The 24,247-nt window shown below is 64.2% G+C and overlaps 3 protein-coding genes across 4 annotated transcripts; 2 read left to right on the forward strand and 1 right to left on the reverse strand.

Annotated features, from left to right (window-relative positions):
- The first annotated feature begins 1,776 nt into the window (after positions 1–1,776).
- UNC45A (unc-45 myosin chaperone A) lies at positions 1,777–7,612 on the forward strand. Its single transcript, XM_075713536.1, has 17 exons — positions 1,777–1,948; positions 2,036–2,128; positions 2,404–2,571; positions 2,849–3,017; positions 3,271–3,441; positions 3,572–3,743; positions 3,968–4,268; positions 4,446–4,540; positions 4,622–4,763; positions 4,958–5,098; positions 5,295–5,422; positions 5,635–5,701; positions 5,872–5,985; positions 6,521–6,636; positions 6,751–6,868; positions 6,961–7,116; positions 7,352–7,612. The coding sequence occupies exons 1-17, from the start codon at positions 1,796–1,798 to the stop codon at positions 7,610–7,612; spliced, it is 2,565 nt and encodes an 854-aa protein (XP_075569651.1). The 5' UTR covers positions 1,777–1,795.
- A 372-nt stretch (positions 7,613–7,984) lies between these two features.
- On the forward strand, positions 7,985–15,007 carry RCCD1 (RCC1 domain containing 1). The gene is made up of 7 exons (XM_075714512.1): positions 7,985–8,141; positions 9,303–9,654; positions 13,697–13,818; positions 14,055–14,159; positions 14,255–14,407; positions 14,568–14,597; positions 14,865–15,007. Exons 1-7 carry the CDS (start codon positions 7,985–7,987, stop codon positions 15,005–15,007), a joined length of 1,062 nt encoding a protein of 353 aa, XP_075570627.1.
- A 1,529-nt stretch (positions 15,008–16,536) lies between these two features.
- On the reverse strand, positions 16,537–23,129 carry PRC1 (protein regulator of cytokinesis 1). Of its 2 annotated transcripts, none has more exons than XM_075713941.1 (14): positions 23,119–23,129; positions 22,781–22,913; positions 22,224–22,346; positions 21,621–21,854; positions 21,368–21,538; positions 20,960–21,109; positions 20,549–20,696; positions 20,264–20,400; positions 19,882–19,977; positions 19,598–19,744; positions 19,069–19,170; positions 18,658–18,768; positions 18,023–18,208; positions 16,537–16,643 (listed from the first exon to the last, which is right to left on the reverse strand). In XM_075713941.1, the coding sequence occupies exons 1-14, from the start codon at positions 23,127–23,129 to the stop codon at positions 16,566–16,568; spliced, it is 1,827 nt and encodes a 608-aa protein (XP_075570056.1). In that variant the 3' UTR covers positions 16,537–16,565. The 2 variants fall into 2 exon arrangements, with proteins under 2 accessions (XP_075570056.1, XP_075570055.1); XM_075713940.1 differs by having other exon boundaries at positions 19,060–19,170.
- Between the last annotated feature and the right edge of the window lie 1,118 nt (positions 23,130–24,247).

Consider the following 24,247-nt stretch of genomic DNA (forward strand, 5'->3'; position numbering starts at 1 on the left):
GGGACGCGCGCACGAGGTCGCACGTGGCCGGTGGCGGCACCGCCGGCCCGCGGGGGGGCGCTGGAGGCTCCTGTCCGCCCCGCCCCTTCCGTTCGCCCCGCCCCTTCCGCTTCCCGTCACGTGACACGGGCGGCGGCGTCCGGGTTGCCCGGGCGCTCGGCGGTGACGTCACGGGCGCGGCGAGAGAGGCGCCATGGAGGAGGCGGTGAGCGGGGCCCGGCGGCCGGGGGCTGCCGGGAGGGGCGGGCAGGGCGGCTGCTGCCGGGGGCCGCGGCTGCCGGGGCCGGGCCATGGCCCAATGTCCCGGGGGCCGGTGCCCAGGGCCCCTCCCAGGGCAGCCGGGGGCGGCGGGCCCTGTCCCGGGTGCCCTGTCCTGAGGGCTCTTTCTCAGGCCCATCCCCGGGGCAGTCGGGGGCGGTGGGCCCTGTCCCGGGCCCCTCCCGGGGCAGTCAGGGGTGGCGGGCCCTGTCCCGGGGGCCCTGTCCCGGGTCTGTCCAGGGGCGGCAGGCCCTGTCGCAGGGGCCCTGTCCCGGAGGCCCTGTCTCAGGCCCATCCGTGGGGCAGCCGGGAGTGGTGGGCCCTGTCCCAGGTCTGTCCCGGTGCAGCCAGGGGCGGCGGGCCCTGTCCTGGGGGCCCTGTCCCGGGTCTGTCCGGGGCTGGCAGGCCCTGTCCCGGGTGCCCTGTCCCGGGCCCATTCCCAGGGCAGCCGGGGGCGGTGGGCCCTGTCCTGGGGGCCCCGTCCCGGGGCAGGTGCCCGTGGGGGGGGTCAGGGCCATGCCCAGTCCCCCCGGCACGCATGTACCAGCCGGTGCCCGTCGGCAGGTGACAGCGGGGCAGCTGCGGGAGCAGGGCAATGCGCTCTTCCAGGCGGGGGACCACGCCGCGGCCCTCGCTGCCTACACGCAGGCGCTGAGTCTCTGCGATGCCGAGCCGGAGCGAGCCGTGCTGCACCGAAACCGGGCCGCCTGCTACCTGAAGCTGGTGAGAGCGGGGTGGGTGCGTCACCACGGGCCCTGCAGGAACTTGCCCGGCCGCCTTGACCTGCCGGGGCTGTGCTGCTGGCGGCTGCCCCAGCCCATCCACCTTTGCCAGCTGTGCGCCTGCGCTGGCAGGGCGCTGTCTGTCCCTGGACAGGGTGCTGTGGGTCCCCGGGCAGGACGCTGTCTGGTGTTTTTTTCTCTGCTCACCTTTTCTGCTGGCCCTGCCCGCTGTCCCGTGCTGCCCTACCTCCTGGGCAGGCTGTCAGGGCCAGGGCAGGGTGCTCCTGTCCATGCCTGGGCTACCCGTGTGCTCTGAGGCTGTTCCCCAGGTAGTCACAGCATCTCTGATCTGCTGTGGAGCTGTCTCTGAGACAAGGAGGAACACAAGGAACTTCAGGGGCTCGAATAGACTGGGAGCACTTAAAAAGCATCGGGGGGCCCTATGAGGGTTGTGCTCTAGGAAGGACAGGGTGTCCTACTGGGTTGGCTCACTGTCCTCAGTAACACCGTTTCCATCCTCAAACCCCACAGTCCTTTCCCTGCTCTTCTCTCTAAAGCAGTGGGTGCTGCCTCTGCCCGCAGCAGGCTGGGCTGAGCGAGGCCTGCACAGGCAGCACGTCAGGCGTTTCCCTCTCGCCGACTCTCTCCCTGCAGGAGGACTATGCCAAGGCAGAGGCCGATGCATCTAAAGGTCAGTGGCGGTTGGCAGGGGACCGGCCTCTGTGCGCTGCCTGTCCAGGCAGACCGGAGCAGTCCAGGGGCTTTGCGATAGATTCCCCTGCTCGTCCGCAGCCATTGAAGCTGATGGCCGGGACATGAAAGCCCTGTTCCGCCGGAGCCAGGCGCTGCAGAAGCTGGGCCGCCTGGACCAGGCTGTCAGTGACCTGCAGCGGTGCGTCAGCCTGGAGCCCAAGAACAAGGCCTTCCAGGAGGCCCTGCGCGCCCTGGGGAGCAGCATGCACGAGAAGGTGAGCGGGGAGGTGGGGGCTGCTCTGGGCCCGCCGTAGGCGCAAGGAAGCGGTGAGGGCTGAGCAGCTCTTTCTGCTCTGTCCCAGATGAAGACCATGTCCTGCACGGACTCGAAGGTAGAGCAGATGTTCCAGATCTTGCTGGATCCTGAAGAAAAGGATGCGGACAAGAAGCAAAAGGTCCGAGCTCTGGGGAGCGGAGGGCAACGTGGCTTGGCTGGAAGGCAGGGAGGGGAGGAACGGTGTTCTCAGGTCAGCTCTGCTGTCTGAACAGTGCTGCCCAGGCAGCGCTGGGTTTCCCACCAGCAGAACCTGCTCCCCGGAGATTTGGGGCAGAAGGCAGGTGCCTGCGGCTGCACTGGCTGCCCAGCCAGCTCCCGCTGGAGAAGGATCCCTGTGCATGGTGGGCTGTGTTCTGGCGGGCAGGTGACCCAGACGTGACTCTCCTTTCCCAGGCTGCGCAGAACCTGATTGTGCTGGCGCGTGAGGAGGCCGGAGCAGAGAAAATCTTCCAAAGCGATGGTGTGCGGCTGTTGACGCAGCTGCTTGACACGGCCAAGGCTGACCTGATGCTGGCTGCCCTGCGTACCTTGGTGGGGTTGTGCTCTGGGCACCGCTCTCGGGTAGGTCCCGCCGTAGCCCAGCTCTCCTGCGTGACAGGGCTGGGTCCCGGGGAATCAATGTCGGGGAGGCTGTGGAGTGTGTCAGGCCAGGGAGTGTCGCTGGCCTCTGCTTGCGGCTGGCTGCAGTCCTGCTGAGCAGAGCAGCTCTGAGCTGTCACCTGCCAGGCTTGAGTTCCTGAGAGCCTTGTTGTGGCAAGGAAGCGTCCTGTTGAGGTGCTGGGGACCTCGCTAAGGCTTCCCCGAAGCCTCCAGCAGACAGTTGTGCCTGTACCTGCAGACCATGGCCATCCTGGCAGAGCTGGGGGCCCCTCGTCTCTCAGCAGTGCTGGGTGTGGAGCACGAGCAGGTTTCCTTGGCTGCCTGCAACCTTCTGCACGTGATGTTCGACTCCCTGAAGGAGGGGCTGCAGAAGGACTTCCGTGGCAAGGAGGATGCGGTGGTGCTGGGTGAGTGCCTGCTGCCCTGGCTGGGTGGGGAGAGCACCCCAGGGAGGCACGGAGCTGCAGCGGGTTCTTCTCCCGCTGCCTGCCTCGTCACCGCTCCCTGCTGCAGGGCTGGGGCTCTGGTCTGGGGTTAATACAAGGTTGAGCTGGGAGGCAGGAGCCCCTGGTCATGGCAGCATCTCCTGCCAGCCTTACCACGGCGGGGGTGAGGCCTGTGCCTAGGGCGCTGACTGCTGGGCACCGTCTCTTCTGGAAGATTCCTCCAAGGACCTGAAACTACTGATCAAGCACCTCCTGGAGCTGCTAGCACTGGAAGGGGCCTCTGCGCACGGCCGCGACAACGCCCTCAACCTGCTCATCAAGGTGGTGCCCAGGAAGTCGCCGAAGGAGACCAACAACAGCATGAGCCTCTGGGTGATCGACCAGGGTGAGCATAACGGCCCACAGCATCCCGCTGGGGCATTGCACCCCTCTGCCTCGGGGTGCCGCGTGCCTCGGCTCTGCCTGCGTGCCCCATTTTGCTCCTCGCTGGGGTGTCTGACCTGGCCTTCTCCTAGGCCTGAAGAAGATCCTGGAGGTGGGAGGCACAGTGTGCGGTGCCCCAGGCAGCCTCCCCGTGACGGAGAACAGCCGGATGAGCGCTTCGGTTCTGCTGAGCAAACTTTACGATGACCTGAAATGCGACGCTGAGAGGGAAAACTTCCACCACTTGTGCGAGGACTACGTGAAGTGAGCCCGGGCATCCCTGGGGGCGGAGGGGGGGTTCGGTCTCATACAGCCAGCAGACTTCTGGGGAGGTAGCAGCAGCGCTCCTATCTCCAGACCTTTTTGCTCTTAGTGATAAAAGCAGATTGCAGACCCACCAGAGACCTGCTGTGTTGGGGTTCAGCAGGTGTGGCTGAAGGTGGTTGGGTGGGATCAGCCTTATCCTTCCTGGTGGTCTTCCCCTGCAGGAGCTGGTTCGAGGGGCACGAGCTGTCTGGGAAGCTGCGGGCCATCCAGACGGTGTCGTGCCTGCTGCAGGGCCCCTCGGATGCTGGGAACAGGGTGCTGGAGCTGGAGGGGATCATGGACAGCGTGCTGTCCCTCTGTGCCTCCGTCTGCGAGGCCCACCAGCTGGTAGCGGTGGAGGCGCTGATCCACGCTGCCGACAAGGCCAAGCGTGCCTCCTTCATCACTGCCAACGGCGTCAGCCTGCTCAAGGAGATCTACAAGCACAGCGAGAGGGACAGCATCCGCATCCGGGCGCTGGTGGTGAGCGCGGCAGGGGCGGGAGGAGCGGCTGTGCCGAGCCCTTGGGTGGTACTGGGCAGGCTGTGGCTGCAGGGCCCATGGGTCCACGGCACTGTCTCCTCCGTGCTGGGGGGCTCTCACAGGTGCCTCGGGGTGACCGTGGCCATTCCCGCCCTGACGCTCTGCTCCTGGCTGCAGGGGCTCTGCAAGCTGGGATCCGCCGGAGGCACCGACTTCAGCATGAAGCAGTTTGCCGAGGGCTCCACGATGAAATTGGCCAAGCAGTGCCGCAAGTGTGTGCCGCCGGGCCTGGGGTGGGGGGGAGCTGGGCGGGGTGCCCCGCAGCCTGGGCTCACGGGGTCTGTGTGTCTCAGGTGGCTCTGCAACGAGACGATCGATGCGGGCACGCGGCGCTGGGCGGTAGAGGGCCTGGCCTACCTCACCTTCGATGCAGATGTCAAGGAGGAGTTTGTGGAGGACAAGGCAGCGATGCAGGCCATGTTCCACCTGGCCAAGGTGCGTGCTGAGCGCTGCGGTGGGGTTCCTGGCCGGTGGGCGCCCTGGCACTGGGGAAATTTGCTGGAGGGGTTTGTGGGGCTTACGCCACGGGGCTGGGGTGTGTGTGCAAGGGCCCAGCGGTGCTGGGTGGGCTCAAGCCCTGGCCTGTCCTCTCCGTCATGGGTACGATGGGTGTTCTGTTATTGCTGCAGTCGGAGGACAGGAGCGTGCTCTACGCGGTTGCCTCCACGCTAGTGAACTGCACCAACAGCTACGACCACGAGGAGCCGGACCCTCAGATGCTGGAGCTGGCCAAGTACGCCAAGCAGCACATTCCGGAGCAGCACCCCAAGGTGAGCAGGGCACGGCTGTTCTCCGGAGCTGCTGGGAGCCCTGGCCCTGGGGGAGAGCATATGGGTGGGCAGAGCCCGGGGTCCTGAGTGGGGGCGGGGTGTCCCTGGGGCCTTCAGGGGTGAGGTCAGAGAGCTCACAGTGGATGGCAGCAGGCTGGTGCCACTGAGCCGAGCGGTGACCCTGCCTCTGGGACAGGACAAGCCGGACTTTGTGAAGCGCCGGGTGCGGAAGCTGCTGATGGCCGGTGTGGTGTCAGCTCTGGCCTGCATGGTGAAGAGCGAGAACCCGGCGCTCACCAACTCCTGCCGGGAGCTGATCTCCAGGTATGGGTGTGCAGGGGGGTGGCAGGGAGGGAGCTGGGTTCTGAGGCTGCCGGCGTCCTGCTGGCAAACTTACATGCCTGTGGTGAATGCAAGCTCTTAGGAGTAGAAAGGGAGCGTCCGGGAGTCTGGTGCAGCCTGGGCCTGCTGCAGGTGTCTGCGTGCTGTTGGGACCAACTGTGGCAGGTCCCTGACTCCAGCTGCTTTGTCCCTAGGGTGTTCCTGGCGCTGGTGGAGGAGGCGGAGGACCGGGGTGGTGTGGTTGCGCAGGGAGGAGGCAAGGTGAGGGGACAGGACTCGCTGTGCGGCTGGCCCGTGCCACGTGCTGGGGCTCTGGGTGGGGTGGCTGTGGTTTGGCAGGAGACCACGCTGGCTCCCTCCTACACTTGTCTTGGGGAAGCTGGGGCTGCTGTGACCTGGCTGCAGGACTGGCTGCTGTCTCTCCATCGCAGGCTCTCATCCCGCTGTCCCTGGAGGGCACCGAGGTGGGGCAGACCAAGGCAGCTCAGGCCCTGGCAAAGATCACCATCACCTCCAACCCGGAGATGGCCTTCCCCGGAGAGCGGGTGCGTGTCGCTGCTGCGGGGACAGGTCTGCCGAGCAGGGGCTGTGCAGGGGCTCGCGTGGGAGCAGCAGTGGGGATGGGGCTGCAGCAGGGGCTCACCCTGCCCCGTGTGCCCAGGCTGCTGCAGCCGGGCGTCTGTCCGCTCTGCAGAGGCGTCGAGCTGAGCAGCGCCAGGAGGGGCTGCCCTGGCAGGAACTGCCCTGCTCCCTGTGTGCAGCACCTGGGATAGGGTGGGCTTCCGCTCCTCCTTGCCCACTGGGAAAGAGCTTGGCAGCCCTGGAGCTAAAGACCTCAGGACTGGTGATCCGAGGCAGGATCTGTGCCGCAGGAACTCCCTGCCTGGGTTTGCCCTTCCCTGGGGAGCAGGAGGTGGCAAGACCCTCGCTGTTCCCCACAAAGGCCCGCTGGCTTGGGCCTGACCACGGGAGCAGCTCTGCCTTTAGGCTGGGCTCAGAGCTCCCTGCAACCCTGCTCCATGGGGTGCAGAGTCCCTGCCCCTTGCTCAGGATTCGAGCCCTGCACTGCTGTCTCCACAGATCTACGAGGTGGTCCGGCCCTTGGTGAGCCTTCTGCACCTTCAGCGCACGGGCCTGGAGAACTTCGAGGGGCTGATGGCATTAACCAACCTGGCTGGCATCAGCGAGAGGCTGCGGTAGGGGCGGTGGGGCCAGGGCGGAGCTGCACCGGGGAGGGGGGGAGAGGGTCCCTGCCTGCCCCAGCAGTGTGCTGCCCTGGGCAGGGAGCGCTCACCCACACCCCGCCGCAGGCAGAAGATCCTGAAGGAGAAGGCTGTGCCCATGATCGAGGGGTACATGTTTGAGGAGCACGAGCTGATCCGGCTGGCTGCGACGGAGTGCATGTGCAACATGGCCATGAGCAAGGAGGTGAGGGGTGGGCCGGGGCGGGCTGGGGGTCTGCGCTGGGCTCCCAGCCCCCCGCACCCCGCTCGCCCCCTCCTCCTCCTCCTCCTCTACAGGTGCAGGAGCTGTTCCTGGCCGAGGGCAGCGACCGGCTGAAGCTGATGGTCCTGTACAGCGGGGAGGAGGACGAGAAACTGCGGCGGGCAGCCTCGGGGACCCTGGCCATGCTGACTGCCCTGCACCCCCCCATCTGCAAGCGCATCCCCCAGGTGGTGAGTGTCCAGCGGCGGGGCGGGGGGCACCCGGAACCCCCTGGGACAGCACCCGCTGTCCCACATTCCCTCCCCCGGTGTCCTGGAGCTGCGTCCCAGCGCTGGCCCCAGGAGACAGAGCAACCTCATGCTGAGCCGGGGGGGGGGAGGCGTTTTGGGGGGGCATCAGGGCTGCAGGGAGCTGGCCTCCCTCTCACGGGGGGCAGTGCTGAGCGCGGCCCCGCTCCCCCCGCAGACGGTGCACTGGCTGGAGATCCTGCAGGCCCTGCTGCTGAGCCCCAGCGTGGAGCTGCAGCACCGCGGGGCCGTGGTGGTGATGAACATGATGGCGGCCGAGCGGGAGGTGGCGGAGCAGCTGATGGCCAGCGAGACGCTGGAGATCCTCTCGGTGCTCGCCAAGGACAAGGACAAGCCGCGCGTGGCCCAGGCGGCCAAGGAGAGCCTGGCGCAGGCCGTGGCTTACGGCCTCATCAAACCCAACCCTGGCCAGGAGTGAGGGCCCGGCCGGGGGCTGCCTGCGCACTCTGCTCCGGCCGGCACCCCCTGCTCGGGGACGGCTGCTCGCCGTGGGGCTGTGGGCTGCTCGCCGTGGGGCTCGGGCCACTGCTGCGCCCGGAGGCACCTTGCCCGGTGCCCCGGGGCTCGGAGGGGGCTCGCCGCTGTCTCTGCCACCGCCTGCCTTAACCGGGAGGGCCGGCCCGGGGGCCCTGCACAGCCGGGCCCGGTACGGCGGCGGGCCCGCCCGGTGACACTGCACTAAAGCTGCTCTTGGACCACAGCCCTGCGTCTGTCTGTCTGTCTGTCCGCCCGCCCGCCCGCCCCGCGGTCCCCTCCTCCGCCGGGGCCGCCCCTTCCGCCCCGCCCCGCCATGGCGGCCCCGCGCCGCGCCTGGGTCGTCTTCGGCTTCAGCACGGAGGAGGCGGCGGGGGAAGCGGGCCCGGGCCCGGGGCCGCGGCGGCTGGAGGCGGGTCCCGAGGGGCTCCGCCGCGTCTGGCCCGCTTGGAGCTACGTGGTGGTGGAGACCGGTGAGCGCTGCCCGGAGCCGGCCCGCCGTGCCGCCGCCGCCCGCTTCCCCGCTCCGCTCCCCCGGGACGGCGGCCCACGTTCTCCGCCCGCCCCCGCGGTGCCGGTTTCCCCCGGTCTGTCCTGTCCCGCCCCGCCCCATCCCCCGGTGCCGCTCCCCCGGGATGCTTCCCGCCGGCGACGCCGGTCCCCCCCGGCCGTCACCATGACCCCGCCCCCCGGTGCCGGTTCCCTTGGGATGCTCCACGTCCCCGTGCCCCCGCCAGCGGTTCCGGTCCTCCCGGCGTGTCCCCGTCCCCCTGGGATGCTCCGGTCCCCCGGGATGCTCCGCCCCCCGCGGCGGTGCTGATCTCCCGGGATGCCCCCCTCCCCCCAGTGCCGGTACCCCCGGGCTGTCCCCATGACCCCTCCGGTGCTGGTTCCCCGGGATGTCCCCGTCCCCTCGCCCGGTGCCGGTTCCCCCGGGATGTCCCCATGACCCCTCTGGCGGTTCCAGTCCCCTGGGATGTCCCCGTCCCCCTGGGATGCTCCGGTCCCCCGGTGCCGGTCCCCTGGGATGTCCCCGTCCCCCCACGGCGGTGCCGGTTCCCCCGGGCTGTCCCTGCCCCCCGAGATGCTCCACGCCCCCGGTGCTGGTTCTCCGGGCTGTCACCATGACCCCCCCGGTGCCAGTCCACCCGGGCTGCCCCCCTGCCAGCTGCCAGTCCCCCCGGGATGTCCCCATGACCCCTCCGGTGGTTCCGGTCCCCTGGGATGTCCCCGTCCCCCTGGGATGCTGCACGCCCCTGGTGCTGGTCCTCTAGGCTGTCCCCATCCCCCTGGGCTGTCCCCATGACCCCCCTGCCCAGTGCTGGTTCCCCCGGGATGTCCCCATGACCCCTCTGGTGGTTCCGGTCCCCTGGGATGTCCCGGTCCCCCCGGGATGCCCCACGCCCCCAGTGCCTGTCCCCCGGGCTGTCCCCATGATCCCCCTGGGATGTCCTCATGACCCCTCTGGCGATTCCAGTCCCCCGGGCTGTCCCTGTCCCCCTGGGATGCTCCACACCCCCGGTGCTGGTTCCCTGGGATGTCCCTGTCCCCCTGGGATGTCCCCATGACCCCCCCGGTGCCAGTCCCCCGGGCTGTCCCCCCGCTGCCGGGCACTGACGGCCCCGCTGCGGCAGGTGCGGGGCTGGAGCTGCGGAGCGCGGGGCTGCGGCAGCGGCTGCCGGGCTGGGCCGAGGCACTGCCCTCCGAGTCGCACCTGCTGCTGCGGGGAGTGGCGGCGGCGCAGGCCTGGCCGCGGGCAGCGGCGCTGCAGGGGCTGCGGGGGGACCCCGCCTGGAGCCGGGCCCTGCCGACGGGACCCCACCGCCCCCCGCCGCTGCCGCTGCTGCCCGGCGGCTTCGCCCTGCCGCGGCCACCCTTCTTCACCGCGCTGCCCGCCGGGCTGCGGGCCCGGGCGCTGGCCCTGGGCCACGAGCACGCCCTGGCGCTGGGCGCCGGTGGGGAGATCTACGGCTGGGGCGGTGGCAGGTGGGTGCGGGGGCAAGGGGGAGGCTGCAGGCACAGGGCGCCCGCCCCGCGGAAAGGGCATGAGGGACGGGGTGGGGTGAGCGGGAGGGATGCGGGGCGTGCGAAGGTGATGCGGGGCGGGTGGTACCGGGCGTGCGAAGGCGATGCGGGGCAGGTGGTACTGGGCGTGCAAAGGCGATGTGGGGCGGGTGGTGCCGGGCGTGCGAAGGGGATGCGGGGCAGGTGGTACTGGGCGTGCAAAGGCGATGTGGGGCGGGTGGTGCCGGGCGTGCGAAGGGGATGCAGGGAGGGGGATATGGGGGTACAGGAGAAGGGTGGCAGCAGGGAGGGACGGCAGCGGGTTTGCCGGGCAGTTTTGGGGAAGGCGGGAGGGCTGCAGCAGGTGGGTGTGAGATTAAAGACATGACGGGGCAGGGAGGTGATGCGGGGACGGGTGCTGAGCGTGCTGGGGGGACGCAGAGAGAATGATGGGGGGGTGCGAGAGGGACGCCGGGGAGGATGTGGGGGATACAGGAGGGACTGCAGGGGATGCAGGTGAGAGGATGTCGGGGTGGGGGGGGTCGCCTCGGTCTGATTCCCCCCCCATTAGCTTGCAGGGTTAAGACAAACTGGTTCAAGTCTCTGTAGCGTTGATTGATTAGTCAACACGGTAAAATAATCTAATAAAGTGATTACACGATCAGCAAATTAATTGCCTAGTAAACACATCACTCATTACTTCATGATCCTGTTGTTCTTCAAGGTGTTGCACATAATTGTTGAGCTACAGTTAATAACTCTTAAGTAATCTTGATTACATACAACTGCTGTTGAGCTACAGCCCTTCCTCCTTTGCCTCCGCCATCCTGCACTGCCCGGGGTTCGGGCGCAGGTCTGTCCCTCCTTACCTTGCCACGCTGCTTGGTGCTAGGGCTGTGGGGGCTCGGGGAAGGGTGTGGGGGTGCAGCAGGGACAGAGGTATCGGGGTGCAAGCCCGCCCCTCCTTACCCTCCCACGTCACTTGGTGTTAGGGTGCGAGTCCGTCCCCCTCGGCTGAGGGCGGTGAGGCGATGCAGCCTCTCAGGCCCAGAGCTGCAAAGATGCGCTGGGAGCCGTGGGCCGCTAAAGCCCCGTTACTGCAGGGCTCATTTCTGGGGTAGCTGAGGCATCGCCGGGTCTTCTCACACTCCGACCCCCACGCTCGGTAAATCTGTCGGGTTGTGGCCGTACGTCCCCAGCGCCGCAGACGGACATGCACGGGCGCTGGGTTGGGATGCCGGTGTGTGATCAATCCTTACCACAGTAACTATTCGTTTTCAATATCCATAGGGTGGAAGGGATTACGTATTCCTCTTTCTTTGCTACTTAGGGAAGACAAAACCACCAAAGACGGTCGGTCGTAGTCAGCAGAGCTGCGTGACCTGGCCCGTTGCCCTCCCTCGGTGTTTCTGATCGGCTCAGGATAGTTTGATATAGTTTGATATTTGTTCTGTATAAAATAATAATTTTAAAAGCTGCAGAACTAACTCTTACCACTTTAAATGCAGTAAGAACATAGTACTGTAATACTGCTGCAACATCTTATGTGAGAGATTCTTACTTACCCTTTCTCCTAAAAATAACTCCAACCAAGCTGCAAGTTGGTATGTGTTTGTTTTTGTAATAACTCATATAAACCTAACAGATTTTATTAGCAAGATTGCTGAATTGCAGCAAAACAGGGTTTACAGAAGGAAAGATTATCATGATTTATAAAGGCAGTGGGAACATCCGTTGTCACCTGAGCCAGGATTTAGGAAGGAAAGCCTGCATCAATCTCACGGGAATTAGAATATGAGCTTGCAAGCAGAAATCCAGTCAGGCAGCGTTCAGAGGGGAGCGATGCGGTGCTGCCTGTGAGCACTGCCCTGCGGCCGGCCCCGCCGCTCGGCTGAGGAGCTGTGTGGGGTGAGCAAACCACCTGCGCTGGTCTCACCTACTGACCTCTTCTCAAAGAACAAACAAAACCCCAACCCCTATATAATTTATGTTAAGGAATGGCAAGAGTGTATTCTAAGGCTATTATTTGATTAAATAATTCCCTTTCGGTAATGAAAACCTAACCTCTGGTTAGTCTAAGCCAATATTTGCTGGGGTGGGGAGGAGAAAAATGCAATGAAAGCTGGGAGCTAATGACTTCAGACCTAGCCAATATAATTTCTTGTGGCTATCTGAATAATTGTCATCATCATCCAACTTCACGTTTCTCCAGGTATTGCCAAACTCTGATCAGTGGAGAGAGTGTAGGGTATATAATGCCTTTATAGGAACGCTGCCGAGCACCTGAATAGCTGAGTCTCGCATCTCCTCATTCAAGCCCTGCTGGCAGCACAAGCTTCCCCATTAGATTTGGATGAGAGAGGACTGCTGGCAGGCTCTTAAGCAATGCCGTGAAAGTTTTGTTCCCCATTTGCTGTTCATTGGTGGCCGGAGTGGGTCTTGGCCGGCCCGTCCTCACAGCAAACATAAACCAGTTTAAAGCAGCAGTTGTTGGATTTGCAGACACTACATTAGCTTGTCCTTCTTGCATTGTCTTCAGCAGTTAAGGTTTCTACACCTGTGAATGTGTATTTTAGGATTAACTTTTTTTTTTTTTTTTTTGAAAAAACTAAATGCCATGGTTAAGCTTTGGTTATTCAACAAGGCTGAGAATATTCTAACACATTCCTATGCCTATCCTGCAGTTACAGTTCTGTATAACATTTAGGCACTGGCCCTGCTCAAGCCTTTGTAGCCTCCTCACCGCAGGCTGTAGGCGCTGGCAGCTGCTTCCCCACTGCTGCAAAGCCTTCCCTGCATGTCGGCTCTCCGAGCCACAGCTCAGTGCCCGCCGTGCTTGGGGGCCAGCCGGGATTTAGCCCCACTCTGTGCAGCTCTTTTTGCCTTGGTCTTCTGCAGATATCCCCGTGAAGGAAAGCAGAAAGTCTTTGCAGTAGCACAGTTTTTGGTGTCCTGTTATGACACTTTGATGATCCCCAGGATGCAACACTACACTCACCTGCTGTGTGCAGCCGAGCTGTTTTTTACCTTTACAGCCACTTCCCACTCTTTCTGCTTTTGCAACAGCTTTGACAGTTAAAGCCACTGGTGCTTTATGTTCCACTTGCTCACCACCAACCTCCCCAGTCTGTAACTGGGCTGTCAGGGTTCTGGTCCTGTGTGTGAGATGCCCTGCACTGGGCATCACCTTCCTGCTGGTGCTCGGCTTTTCCCTATTTCTGGAATCAGCTCTTCCCCTCAGCTGTGGTTATTCCTTCAGCAGCTCAGGCTCTGTTGGCCTGAATGGTGACAGGAGCTGCGTGCACATTGTTGCCATTGCCTTCTCCCGGGCCATGGCTGGCACTACCCATGCTCCCCCCCCCCCCGCCCCGAGCCGTTGGTGCTGCTGACAGCACCCATGGGGGCACTGCTCACCCACACAGGATTTCCCATGTCTCAGTGTGTGGGCCTGCCCTCCTTTGCATGCCCACCATGTGCAACGCTCATCATGGCAGCTGGTGCCAGTTCTCCACCCCCCCCCCCCCCCATATGAGCCCAAACTTGTCCCCTCATGCAATCCCCTGCTTTCGCTTTCAGGCTTGGGGCCAAGCAGTGTGCCAGTGCTGTGCTGTTTACTGGCTCAGATAAGCTCAGCAATAAATTAGATGATCAATGCACTAACTCATGAACATATTACTTGAGAGCTGGGCCATTCACCGCACAGCAATTGCACGACAGCACAGGCTCTTGTCTCATGTCGTGCAGCTGCTACTGAATTGCAGCCTTCTGCGCTGCAACCCGCCTGCCCCGCGGGGCACCGGGGCCGCCGAGCCCCCGCCAGCCTCCCACGCAGCCTGGCACCAGGCGCGGGCACCTTCCCTTGGGACATGGCACCGGTGGGCAGTCTGGGGGCCGGGGCTGGGCTGGCGGCAGCAGGAGGGGGCTCAGTCAGGACTGCGGGGCAGGGAGCTGTGAGGGGGGCTGGAGGGCAGTGGGGTGCGGGAGGCGACTGTCTGTCTGTCTATCCATGTGCATCTCCCTGCAGGCACGGGCAGCTTGGCCATGGGACCCTGGAGTCGGAGCTGCAGCCGCGGCTGGTGGAGGCGTTGGCCGGCGTGCCGATGCAGGCGGTGGCAGCCGGCGGGTGGCATTCGGCCAGCGTTAGCGGTGAGGGGCCATGCTGGATTGGGGTGGGGGTGGTCTGGGCGTAAGGCCCCGGCAGGACCTGTCCCCCGCGTCACGGTTACCCCACGTCCCTGGTGCTGGGGCAGCCCAGTGCACAGCGCTCTGCCGCGTGCGGTCGGTGCTGGTGCCCCAGGGCACCCAGCCGCTGCCGCCAACGGGGGGTTCGGGGCTGCGCTCTGCTCCGGGGCCACCCCTGATGCGACCCCCCTGCCCCGCAGAGGCAGGAGACCTCTACATGTGGGGCTGGAACGAGTCGGGCCAGCTGGCCCTGCCCTCCAAAACGCTGGCGGAAGAGCGGGCACGGGATGAGGACGCGGGTGCAGGTGAGGGTGCTGCTGGCGGGCACAGCTGCGGGCAGCGCCGGTGGCTCCTTGTGGGCCCGGTCGCTCCCGGGAGCTGAGGGTCGGCTCTTCCCCAGGGGACGCTGAGCTGACGCCCTGCCGGGAGCAGCCGGCTGCCGAGGACGCCGCGTTCATCTCCATCCAGGCGTTCCCGGCGTTGCTGGATCTGCCGCAGGACCTGGAGGTCAGCAAGGTCAGCTGCGGGTCCCGGCACACGGCCGTCGTCACACGTGAGTGCCCGGCTCTCGCCGGCGGGGCGGTGGGCAGCACCCCTGCTTTCGGGGGCGGCTGGCAGGGGACAGGGCTCACCGGGACACGGTGGGGCAGAGGCCGGGGGCCGGCAGCCCCCTGCTCTGCCGCGCGGGCTGATGGGTGCTGTCCCATTTGCAGGAGGCGGTGAGCTCTACACCTGGGGCTGGGGTAAGTGAAGCCTTGCTCTGGGGCGGCACAACACCCCCCCAGGCCCAGCTTTTGTTTTCTGCTCCCTTACCATTGACTTGTACAATGATTGATTTTTATCACTGTGAGGATTCATAGCACAGCACTTCCCCGGGTTCCTGGCTGGAGCTGTTTGTACGGGCGCACTCTCACATTTCCTCCCTCTCCCCCAAAAGGCCTGGGGAGCCGTCGCCCTGCCAGGGCAGAGACCCCAAGGGCCACGTCGTGGCACAACTGTTGTGTCTGCAGGTAAATACGGGCAGCTGGGACACGGGGACAATGCCAGCTCAGACCAGCCACGCCGCGTCCAGTACCTAGTGTCTGAGGGGCTGCAGGCGGAGGAGGTGGTTTGCGGGCCCTGGACCACCTACATCTGCGTGCTGGAGCCGTGAGGGCCCCGTGGCTGCCTGCGGTGAGGAAGGTGCAGGCAGGCTCTGCTCCTGCCCACCTGCTGCCAGGACCAGCCCCAGCACCACGCTGCCCGCGGAGGGGTGCAGGCAGCCCCCCAGGACAGGACCTGGCTGGGTTTAGCCCACGGTGAAGGGAACTTGCACCCTGGAGCTCGTGCCTGACCCCAGCGGGGCTGCAGCTGCACAAGCACTAAGGACAACCAAGGGAAGGACTCTAGCCTTTATTACACGTACTTTTCCATAACAGCTGTGGTGGTGCGTCGTGCTGCGTACAAAGGACGTTCCCAGCTTCCCCCGGCCCCTCTCAGCCACGCCTGACCCTCCTCCCCTCCCCAGCTGCAGGGCCGCACGAGGGGAGCCTTTGGTCACCCCACAGACACACAAACAGCAGCAGCTATATACACATATACGTATTATTCCCACAAACAGTATATACAGAGTTACAGAGCAATGGGAGAGAACCTGGAGAATAAATAACAGCAAGTGGGGGACTGTAGTGATAACAAGGTGCAAATTAGTCATGATCAGGGACAGAGCTTCATTAACAAAGGTGCAAACAGGGTCCCCCCACACACACCGTGCTCCGGGCTGAGCTGTACCACCAAAGGATGCAGCTCGCTGTCCTCTGCCAAAGCGAAGGGCAAGGGAGGGCAGCGGGCAGTGCTGGACTGCATGGAGCAGGTCCTGGGGGTAGGACAAGCTGCCTGCCTTGCCAAGGGCGGGGATGAAGGCCTTGTCTCACTGTAGCTCGCTTCCTTGCTAGTAACGTGTGCCCAGGCACTCCCTGCTGCAGGCTCTGCCCCCTCCACAGCTTGGGGATAGGCCAGAGGGAGCAGCAGGGTACAAGTCACACAGCCACGAGGGCTCCAGGGGGGTGCCTGGTCAGCTTGCCTCCTGCGAAGAGCCCTGCTGCTCCCCCCGGGATCCCCCGCCCTGCCACTGTCCCCCAGGACCCCCAGCCGGCATGGGAGAGACAAGACCCGCAGCGCTGCGCCCAGCGTGCAGCAGGGCTGAGCCCAGTGCTCAGGTCAAGCAAAGCCTGCTAAGGAAACCCCAGCTAAAACAAGCCTGCTGTGATGTTGAAGAAGATGCTGATGGACAGTAGCTACAGAAATGGAGGGGGGAAATGCACTGGAGCCAGCTCTCTCAATTAGGTCCTGTCTGTCCCCAAGCACAGCAGAGCCCCTGCAACTGAGCACCAACACTCGCCCCAGCCAGCCGGGCTGCGGCAGGAGCCGGCACCCACCGCTGCGCTACCCTAACACGACCACGTACTCAAATCTTTAATCACAAACATTTGCAAGAATTCCCCAAATAAAAGCAAGTTTTTAAAAGCGTCCCTTTCGCACCCTAGTCCGGCAGGCAGACACTCCCCCCCCACCCCGCAGGGAGCCAGGCTGGCCGGAGTTAATGCCTGGGACCCAGCTAAAAGTTAAGGCTACGGCACGGAGGCTTTGGGCGCGGGGGGATCTGTGTGATGCTCTGCCGGAGCAGCAACTCACTATGGCTAAGGAGCAGCTGGAGCCTGGCAGACAGCGCCTCAGCAGAAGGCATGGGTGGTGGTGGAGTTCAGGATGCGGGAGCTACCGTCAGACCTGGAAGCCTTTGAAAGTTCGCGCTGTGGAAACAAGAAGCAGGAGATGGGGGATGAGGGGACAGAGGGGGCAGCTGCGCAGATGGCAGCAGGGACAGAGCTGCTGCTTCACGGCTTTGTTGGAAAGCGGGAACAGCTCCAGGCCAGCAAGGAGGGTAGGCCGAGCTGTTCCTGCTTGTTTGTTTGGGCTCCCCACCCCTCTTGCTTCAGAAGAGGGCAGAAAAACCTTAGCGTTGAGTAGCTGAGAAAGAACTTGGAGCCTGTCAGCCTCCCAGAAGCAGGAATACCTGTTGCCCAAACAGCTCCAGGCTGGGAACCACATCCCTCCCTCCTGCAGCGTGCAGGCTGGCTGTCCCGGGAAGCAGGAGGACAGGGACAGCTGTGCCCAGCTGCTGGAGGAAGGGAACACCTAGCAGGAATCTGGATCCATCACAAACCAGCACCCTCCCTGCCCCAAGGCTGCGCACAAGCCTGGGATCAGCAGGGAAATACTCAGCGCAGCCCCGGGGGCACGCAGCGCACCCCACACACAGGCTTAGGGATGCTCGTGGCTGTCTAGCGTCAAAAGACGTTAAAGCTTGCGCTCAGCCCCTCCTCATGGAAGGGCAGAGGCCACCGAGGGACCTCCAAGCCAGGCAGAGACAGCAAAGCCCCGTCCACCAGCAGAGATCACCTTCTTCAGCAGCTGGGGCAGCTCTGCAGCCTTGGCTCACCTGGCTGCAGGGAGACCAGCGGAAAAGGTGGGACAGATGCCGGGGTCCCACTGCAGCCTCAGCTCGGGGGGGGGGGACAGCAAGCAGAGTCCCACGCGAGCATGCGACGCCTGAGTCCGTGCAGGCAGCAGGAAAAGGCTTCCCCTGCCTGGGGGGTCGGGAGACCGACCCAACCCTCTCCCACTGACGGGGTTCGGACAGTGAGAGCGCTGCTGCTGCCAGCTGCCCGGGCACCACGCTGCAGCCCCTGGAGAGGCTGGGGAGCGTCACCACCCCCAGGACATGCTGCATCAAGTGTCCCGGACCTCAGGGGCAGGGGGGAGGCTTTGCTCAAGCAGCTGGAAACAGACCCACCTCGGGAGAGTGGCTGCGGGGCTGTGCCCGGGGCCTGGGCCATGCACGGGGCCAGGACGTGCCCCTGAACGCCAGCATTTCCCTCGTGTTTGTCTGTTCCCCACTGGGCTGCTCAGGGCCTTTGCGCAACATGAGCGGTGCTTGGCCTCAGCCACCAAATCTCAAATTTTAAGTTCTTGACATAGAAGCCAACAGCTCTGCTGCCACGGGCGCTGGCAGGAGCGGCTGCTCTGCGTGGGGACAGAGCTGCAGCCCCGTGGGGTGCTCTGGGAGGGGGGAGCACACCCCCCCTGCGCTGCCCACAGAGGGGAGGTGGGTTTAGAAGAGGTGAATTACCGCAAACTCAGAATAGGTGCTGGCAACAGAATTAACGCTGTGGTTACGCTGGGCAGGGGCTGTGGGGGTGCACCCACCGCTCAGGGTGGTTCCGTTCAGCTGGGACATGTTCTCCTTGTTCCTCTCTCTGTATCCGGGACGGGGGGGCTTCGCAGCCACGCGGCTGGGGGTCCGAGCCTGGCTAAACTACAGGAAGAAGCAGCAGTTAGATGGGACACAAGAATCAAGTAGAGCTAGGAGAGCTGCGCTAGCTTTGCTGCCTGTCGCTCTGCGATACCAGAGTAGTTTCAAGCTCCAGGGGCCCCCTCCATGGTCTAGGGCTCAATTCTGCACCACACCCAAGTTTTGAAGGTCCCCTAAGCTGCAGGCTTGGCACAGAGGTACATGCTAGAAATCTGGGCTGGAGGAAGACTTCCTGAACGCTGCTACTACCCTCCTCCTCCTCCCTCAGGTCCCAGAGGTATCCTGCCAGGATCACGGCAGCCCAACACGGCAAGCTGTGGCCAAACAGGGACTTTTGGACCTCAGAAGCTTGGCAGGGGAGACAGCATCGCTCAGCATCACAGCAGTCGGAGCTCACCCACCTCCTCCACGGCCCACCCTGCTGGACAGGGGCTCCCTGGAAAGCTCCTTACCTTCCCTCCAGAAGGTGGCAACCGAGATGTTGGCGAGTGGTAGATGGTTCCCCCAAAAACTGAACGAACAGTGCTGTTGGGTGTGGCGCTGGAGATGGAAGTGCCGTTGAGCTGAGGGGAAAAAGCAGAGCACATGTCACGCAGGGAGGAAGCCGGCAGCTGCACAGCCTTCTGCTGCCAGAGACCACAGCGCAACAGGCTTGATCATCCCCAGGGAGAAGAGAGGTGCCCATGGCCTGGGCGCTTTCCCTGCTTCCATCGTGTTGCTGCAGCACCCTGAACCCTCCCCGCATCTCTGCATGGGACCCAGGCCAGCCCAAGACAAGGCAAGGCCCTAGCCTAGTGACAGTGCTCAGCTCCCAGCACGGTCCCAGCACACCTGTGCTGCTTCACACAGTTTACCTTCCTTACTTTGCCAGGCGTGTGGGAGCCGAGCACTCGCCGCTTGATGGGTGTCCGCGGGGTGCTTCCGTACATCATCTCTGTCTCAATCTGGCGACTTTTCTTCAGGTGCTGCGTGAGAGATCTGCACTTACAAACACGAGCAGAGTAGCGGCGTGGCACCGGCCACACAGAGCTGCGGAGCTTGCCTGCTTGCCACACGGTGCCAGGGGAAGGGCAGGCTTCTGCCAGTGGGCAACACGCCGCAGCCAGTCTGCGGCAGAGCCAAGCAGCAGGTATTTCAAGGGAGATTTATAGGTATCCAGAGCCAAGCTGCAGTTCTGGCACAGCTGGGGCCAGGAAAGGGGCTCAACGCACAGATGCCGATAGCAACAGAAGCCAGTCCCGCTATCAGAGGTGGCTGCGTGCAGAGCCACTTCCAGGCAGAGAGTGAGAAGGCAGAGAGCCCTGGGCAGCGGCTCGGGCAGCTCCCCCCACCCACCCAACGCGGCAGAGGCTCCTCCAGGCCAGGAGGCAGCATCCTCAGCTTCGCACTCACCCGCTCCTGTTTCTCCTTCTCTTTTTCCAGGCGGTACAGCTGCCACTGCTCCGTCACGTACTCCATGAACTGCTGCCCCTTCACCAGGAAGGTTCCCTCGTGCTCCTGCTCCCAGGCCTGGACCCTGATTTCCAGCTCCTCCTGCAGCTGGGGAGGGCACAAGGGCAGCGTGGAGAGGCTGCCCTCCTGAACGTGGGCATCTCCACGCCCAGATATCCCTTGCTGGCTCCAAGTGCTGGCAGGCCTATCCGGGACTACAGCTTCTTCTCCAGGGCTGAACCTACCTTGGAAAGCGTCTTCTGCAGCTTTGCTCGCTGCTTCTCTTCTTTCAGCAGATTCCCCCCACGGTTGGCAAAGCGACTGGGGTCAGTTGCCTTCCTCTGGTACAGAAGGGAGGTCAGGAGAGAAGCAAAAACCACCCAGTCTCACAGCCCAACACGCCCCACAGGACGCAGACCCTGGAGGAAGCCATCCCTGCTGCGCAGCCCCCATCGCAAACCATACCAGCACTCTAGGTACAGCACCCCATCCCCTCACCAACCCACTACGGTTTCCTTGTGCCTCCCTGGTCTTTCCCAACAGCACTTTGCACACGCGAGCAGAGGTGTGCACTGCCTGCTGACCTAGCGCTGAGCCAGACAGAGCACGTTCCTGCCCGGACAATACCTCCAGCTCCAGGAACAGCTTCCAGTTCTCCTCCCATTTCTGGACAGCCTCAAACAGATCTTTGTGTGTTTCATAGTAGCTCTTCATCTTCCCCACCTCAGCATCGTGGAGCTCAAGCAGGGTCTCTGTATAGTCCTCTGGAAGGGATACAACAGCATGTTCAGGAGGCAACCGGGATCCCCACACCTCTGCAAGCGAGGGCAGCCCTTCTCGGCAGCTGGCCTGCCAGCAGGCAGCCTACAGCTCCTGCAGGGGAGTCAGCAAGGAGGAAGAGCCAGCACCCACCATCGTAATAGGGGCTGAAGCCTTCCCTCTGCTCCTGAGTGTAGAAGCATTTGTCCCAGTAGACAGCCAGCTCTGCCCGGATAGCCTGAATCACAGATTTCATGTTCTGCAGCTTCAGCTCCTCCAGATGGTCCACTTCCAACTGCAGCTGCCAACAACATGAGAGCACAGACTCAGAGAAGGCAGCACGAGAAGAGGAGCAGAACAGGGTTTATCTTCTGCATAAGCCACTTTCTAAGATGAGGGAGTCGCCAGCATCAACTCGCAGCTCCTCCACCCGCGAGGGCAGGATTTGGCCTGCTCCCCTTGCACCTGACTGCTGGAAGCACTCTGGCTGAGCAGACAGGAGCGTGAAACCCAGAGCTGCTGCTCCCCAGCCCTCCCCCTGCAAGGGCACAGGATGGTCCTTACAGCTTTCCTGGTTTTGGCTCTGGACCCAGTCATGTGCACCGCAGAAGACTCCCTCTCCTCCATGGGAACCTGCAGCCTTTCCCAAAGTGCAACGATTCTGGAGCGCAGCTCTGAGCACACAGCTTCGTTCAGGGATCGCTGAGCTTCCAGCTACAGGAGGGAGAGCACAGGGTCAGCGCCAGCGCAGCCTGGCCCCGAGGGGCACGAGTAGGCCGTTTGCTCTACTGCACCTAGCAAAGCCACTCGCCCATCTTCCAAGATCTCCTTGCAAAAGCTCCCAAAAGAATGTTCTAACACACAGGCTTGCTGAAAACCGAGCAGTTGCTCTTGACATTGCGATGCCAACTGCTCCCAGGACCCATCGACAGCCTCCACAGCAAGCAACGCTGCCTCAGTGTGCCAACATACCTGCTGCAGCAGATTCTGGAGAGCAGCAATGTTGTCCGTGGACAAACAGAAGGCTTCCTCGTCCTCGCATACCACGTCCCGCTCAAAGCTTGTGTCTGGAGTGTGGTCCAGCTCCTCCATGAGGAGGATGATTTGCCGCTTGCTGCTGACAAACTCTTCTCGCCTTTGTTCCTGGAGATGACGATCGGCATTAGAAACGAGCGAGCGCATTGTGTGCCACCCTCGGTGAGATCCTCACCGCCTCTCCGCTTACCTTCTCAGCGGTCAGGGAGGCCAAGTGGCGCCTGTAACGGTCCAGGTCCTCCAGGCTGGGCACGGCATTGCTGTCGATGCAGAATGGGGTCATGCAGAGGATGTCACACAAGTCTCGGTCTTGTTCTTGCAGGGTTTTCAGCTCCTGCTTCCTGTCCCTTTTCTGCTTTAACATCACTTCCACGCGGGTGCGCAAATTCTTCTCCATCTGCAGAATAGTAGTTTCTTCCTCTACCTAGAAGAGTCCAGAAATCAGCTCTCTTCTCCACAACTCTCGCAGACCTGGCTTGCGTATTTAAGGCTTCTTAAACGAAGACCTGGGACACAAGCCCTAGTTCTGAGCAAGATGCTCCCCAGGAAGGTGCAAACACAGCAGCAACACACAAAATGAGATGCTGCTAGACCCCTGACCTCCTCACTACCATCTCCCAGCGCCCAACCTGTGAGGTGCCACAAAGCCTCCAGCTCTACCAAGCGTCAGGAAAAGTGGTTTTGAACAGGCGCTTGCCTCGTGAGCTCCAGCCTCTCCAAGGCACCCGGGCAGAGGCCAGGCAGCAGAAGACTGTTGCCAGCAGGATCCTCAGAGTAAAAAGCAATACCTTACCTCAAAGGGGTCCAGCTGGAGCTCCCTGCAGAGGGTGTCAAGCTCCTTCCGACAAAGGGCAATGCTCTTCAAGAGGCGTTCCTTCAGGTTCTCCTCCTCTGCGACCATCATGTCCAGGAGGCTCTGCAGCACAGGTGTGGTTAGAGGCAGGCTGCGGGGATGGAGCACGAGAAGGGAATGCGCAGGGACAGCGGGCAGGCCAGTGGGACCGCAGCTAGAGAACTGCCACCGGGGCCAAGCGACGAAAGGGCCGGAGGAAGGGGCAGGCAGCGGGGTGCCCAGCAGGACCGGGCAGCGTGGGGTGAGGGCAGGGGCACGGCGATGTCCGCGGGTGCTCCCGATGTAAGCAGGGAGCTCCGGGTGCTCCCGCTAGGCCTGGGGGACCCCGTACCCACAGCCGGGCCCGGGGGCCCAGAGAAAGAGCTTCTGGGAGAGCTCACGCCGAGCTGCCCCGGCACCGGGGCTCTGCCCGCAGCCGCGGGCCCAGCAGCGAGCGAGCGTGGGGCTCGACAGCGGCCCCGGGGGCCCCGGGGACCCCCCGCCCCGCCGCCCCTCACCTTGATGTGCTTTTTGACGACGTCGGTGCGCTCCAGGCGCTGCTCCTCGGGGATGCCGATCTCCTCCCAGATGTCCCGCAGTGCCGCCATGGCTCGGTTCAGGCACGACACGGCCTCGGCCGCCAGCACCTCGCTGAGGGCACCGGGGCCCGCCGGCCATCAGCAGCCGCCGGACCGGGCCGGCGCCCGGGCCCCCCCGTCCCACGGTCCCTGTCCGGGCCCCCGCCGCCCTCCCGCCGCCGCCCGGCTGTCACCCCCGCTCGCCCCGTCCCCGGTCCCCGCCCGTGTCCCGGTCCCTGCCGCCCTCCTGGCTGTCCCCCCCCGCCGCCGCCCCGCACCTCTTCCTCATGGCGGCCGCTCGCTCTGCGCCCGCCGCAGCCTCCGCCGATTCAAACTCGCCCCCCGCGCACGCTCATTGGCTGCCGTGAAGCGAGCGCGTCACCGCGGGCCCCGCCCACAACTGCCGCTCGGGCCACGCCCTCCCCGCCCACCCGTCTCTTCCTACCCGCCGCGGCCGGCCCCGCCCCAAGCCAGCCGCCAGCCAATAGCAGCGAAAAGCCTTCGGCGCTTCTAACCAATCACAAAGCGAGACCGGCACCGCCGTGTCGTCACACGTAACGGCGCTCCGCCGCGAGCCGCGGGCTCAGGGTTTGACAGCAGCCACGTGACCTCGCGCGAGAGCCCAGGGCCCCGCCCCGCCCCGGGCGGTGCCTGAGCGCCACTGCGCATGCGCTGGGCCGGCGCGCGGGGACCCCGGGACGGGGAACCCCCCCCGGGACAGGGGAACCCCTAACAGGGACCCTCCTGGGACAGGGGACCCCGGGACAGCGACCTCCACCCCGGGACAGGGAATGCCCCCGGCACAGGGGACGCGGGACAGGGACCCCCGCGACAGGGACTCTCCTGGGACAGGGGACCCCTGGAACAGGGCACCCCCGGGACAGGAAGCCCCCCCTCCCCCCCGGGACAGGGGAAGCCCGAACAGGGACCCTCCTGGGACAGGTGACCCCGGGACAGGGAACCCCGGGACAGTGACATCCACTCCGGGACAGGGACCCCACCCGGGACAGGGACCCTCCTGGGACAGGGAATGCCACCGGCACAGGGGACGCGGGACAGGGACCCCCGGGACAGGGGACCCCCGGGACAGGAAGCCCCCCCCCTTTCCCCCCGGGACAGGGGAAGCCCGAACAGGGACCCTCCTGGGACAGGGGACCCCAGGACAGTGACATCCACCCCGGGACAGGGCACCCCCTGGAACAGGGACACCCCCCCCCCGGGACAGGGGACCTCTGGAACAGGGCACCCCCGGGACAGGAAGCCCCCCCCGCCCCGGGACAGGGGAACCCCGAACAGGGACCCTCCTGGGACAGGGACCCCCCCCCACCCCCCGGGACAGGGGACCCCCAGAACAGGGAACGTGCCCCTGGGACAGGGGACCCCCGGAACAGGGGACCCCCGGGATAG

Source organism: Pelecanus crispus, chromosome 7 (assembly GCF_030463565.1).
Source record: "Pelecanus crispus isolate bPelCri1 chromosome 7, bPelCri1.pri, whole genome shotgun sequence".
NCBI classification, from domain to species: domain Eukaryota; kingdom Metazoa; phylum Chordata; class Aves; order Pelecaniformes; family Pelecanidae; genus Pelecanus; species Pelecanus crispus.

What these genes read in the sequence shown, in the direction of transcription:
- RCCD1 (XM_075714512.1), top strand. Translation starts at nt 7,985, where the DNA reads ATGGCGGCCCCGCGCCGCGCCTGGGTCGTCTTCGGCTTCAGCACGGAG. An exon ending in GCATTCGGCCAGCGTTAGCG is followed by an intron (nt 13,819 to 14,054) that starts GTGAGGGGCCAT and finishes CCTGCCCCGCAG; the next exon opens with AGGCAGGAGACCTCTACATG. An exon ending in GCTCTACACCTGGGGCTGGG is followed by an intron (nt 14,598 to 14,864) that starts GTAAGTGAAGCC and finishes TTGTGTCTGCAG; the next exon opens with GTAAATACGGGCAGCTGGGA.
- UNC45A (XM_075713536.1), top strand. Translation starts at nt 1,796, where the DNA reads ATGAAAGCCCTGTTCCGCCGGAGCCAGGCGCTGCAGAAGCTGGGCCGC. An exon ending in TCCGCATCCGGGCGCTGGTG is followed by an intron (nt 4,269 to 4,445) that starts GTGAGCGCGGCA and finishes TCCTGGCTGCAG; the next exon opens with GGGCTCTGCAAGCTGGGATC. An exon ending in ACATGGCCATGAGCAAGGAG is followed by an intron (nt 6,869 to 6,960) that starts GTGAGGGGTGGG and finishes CCTCCTCTACAG; the next exon opens with GTGCAGGAGCTGTTCCTGGC.
- PRC1 (XM_075713940.1), bottom strand. An exon ending in TGCAGAAGACGCTTTCCAAG is followed by an intron (nt 19,745 to 19,881) that starts GTAGGTTCAGCC and finishes TGCCCTCCCCAG; the next exon opens with CTGCAGGAGGAGCTGGAAAT. An exon ending in GCACCTATTCTGAGTTTGCG is followed by an intron (nt 16,644 to 18,022) that starts GTAATTCACCTC and finishes TTGTTTCCACAG; the next exon opens with CGCGAACTTTCAAAGGCTTC.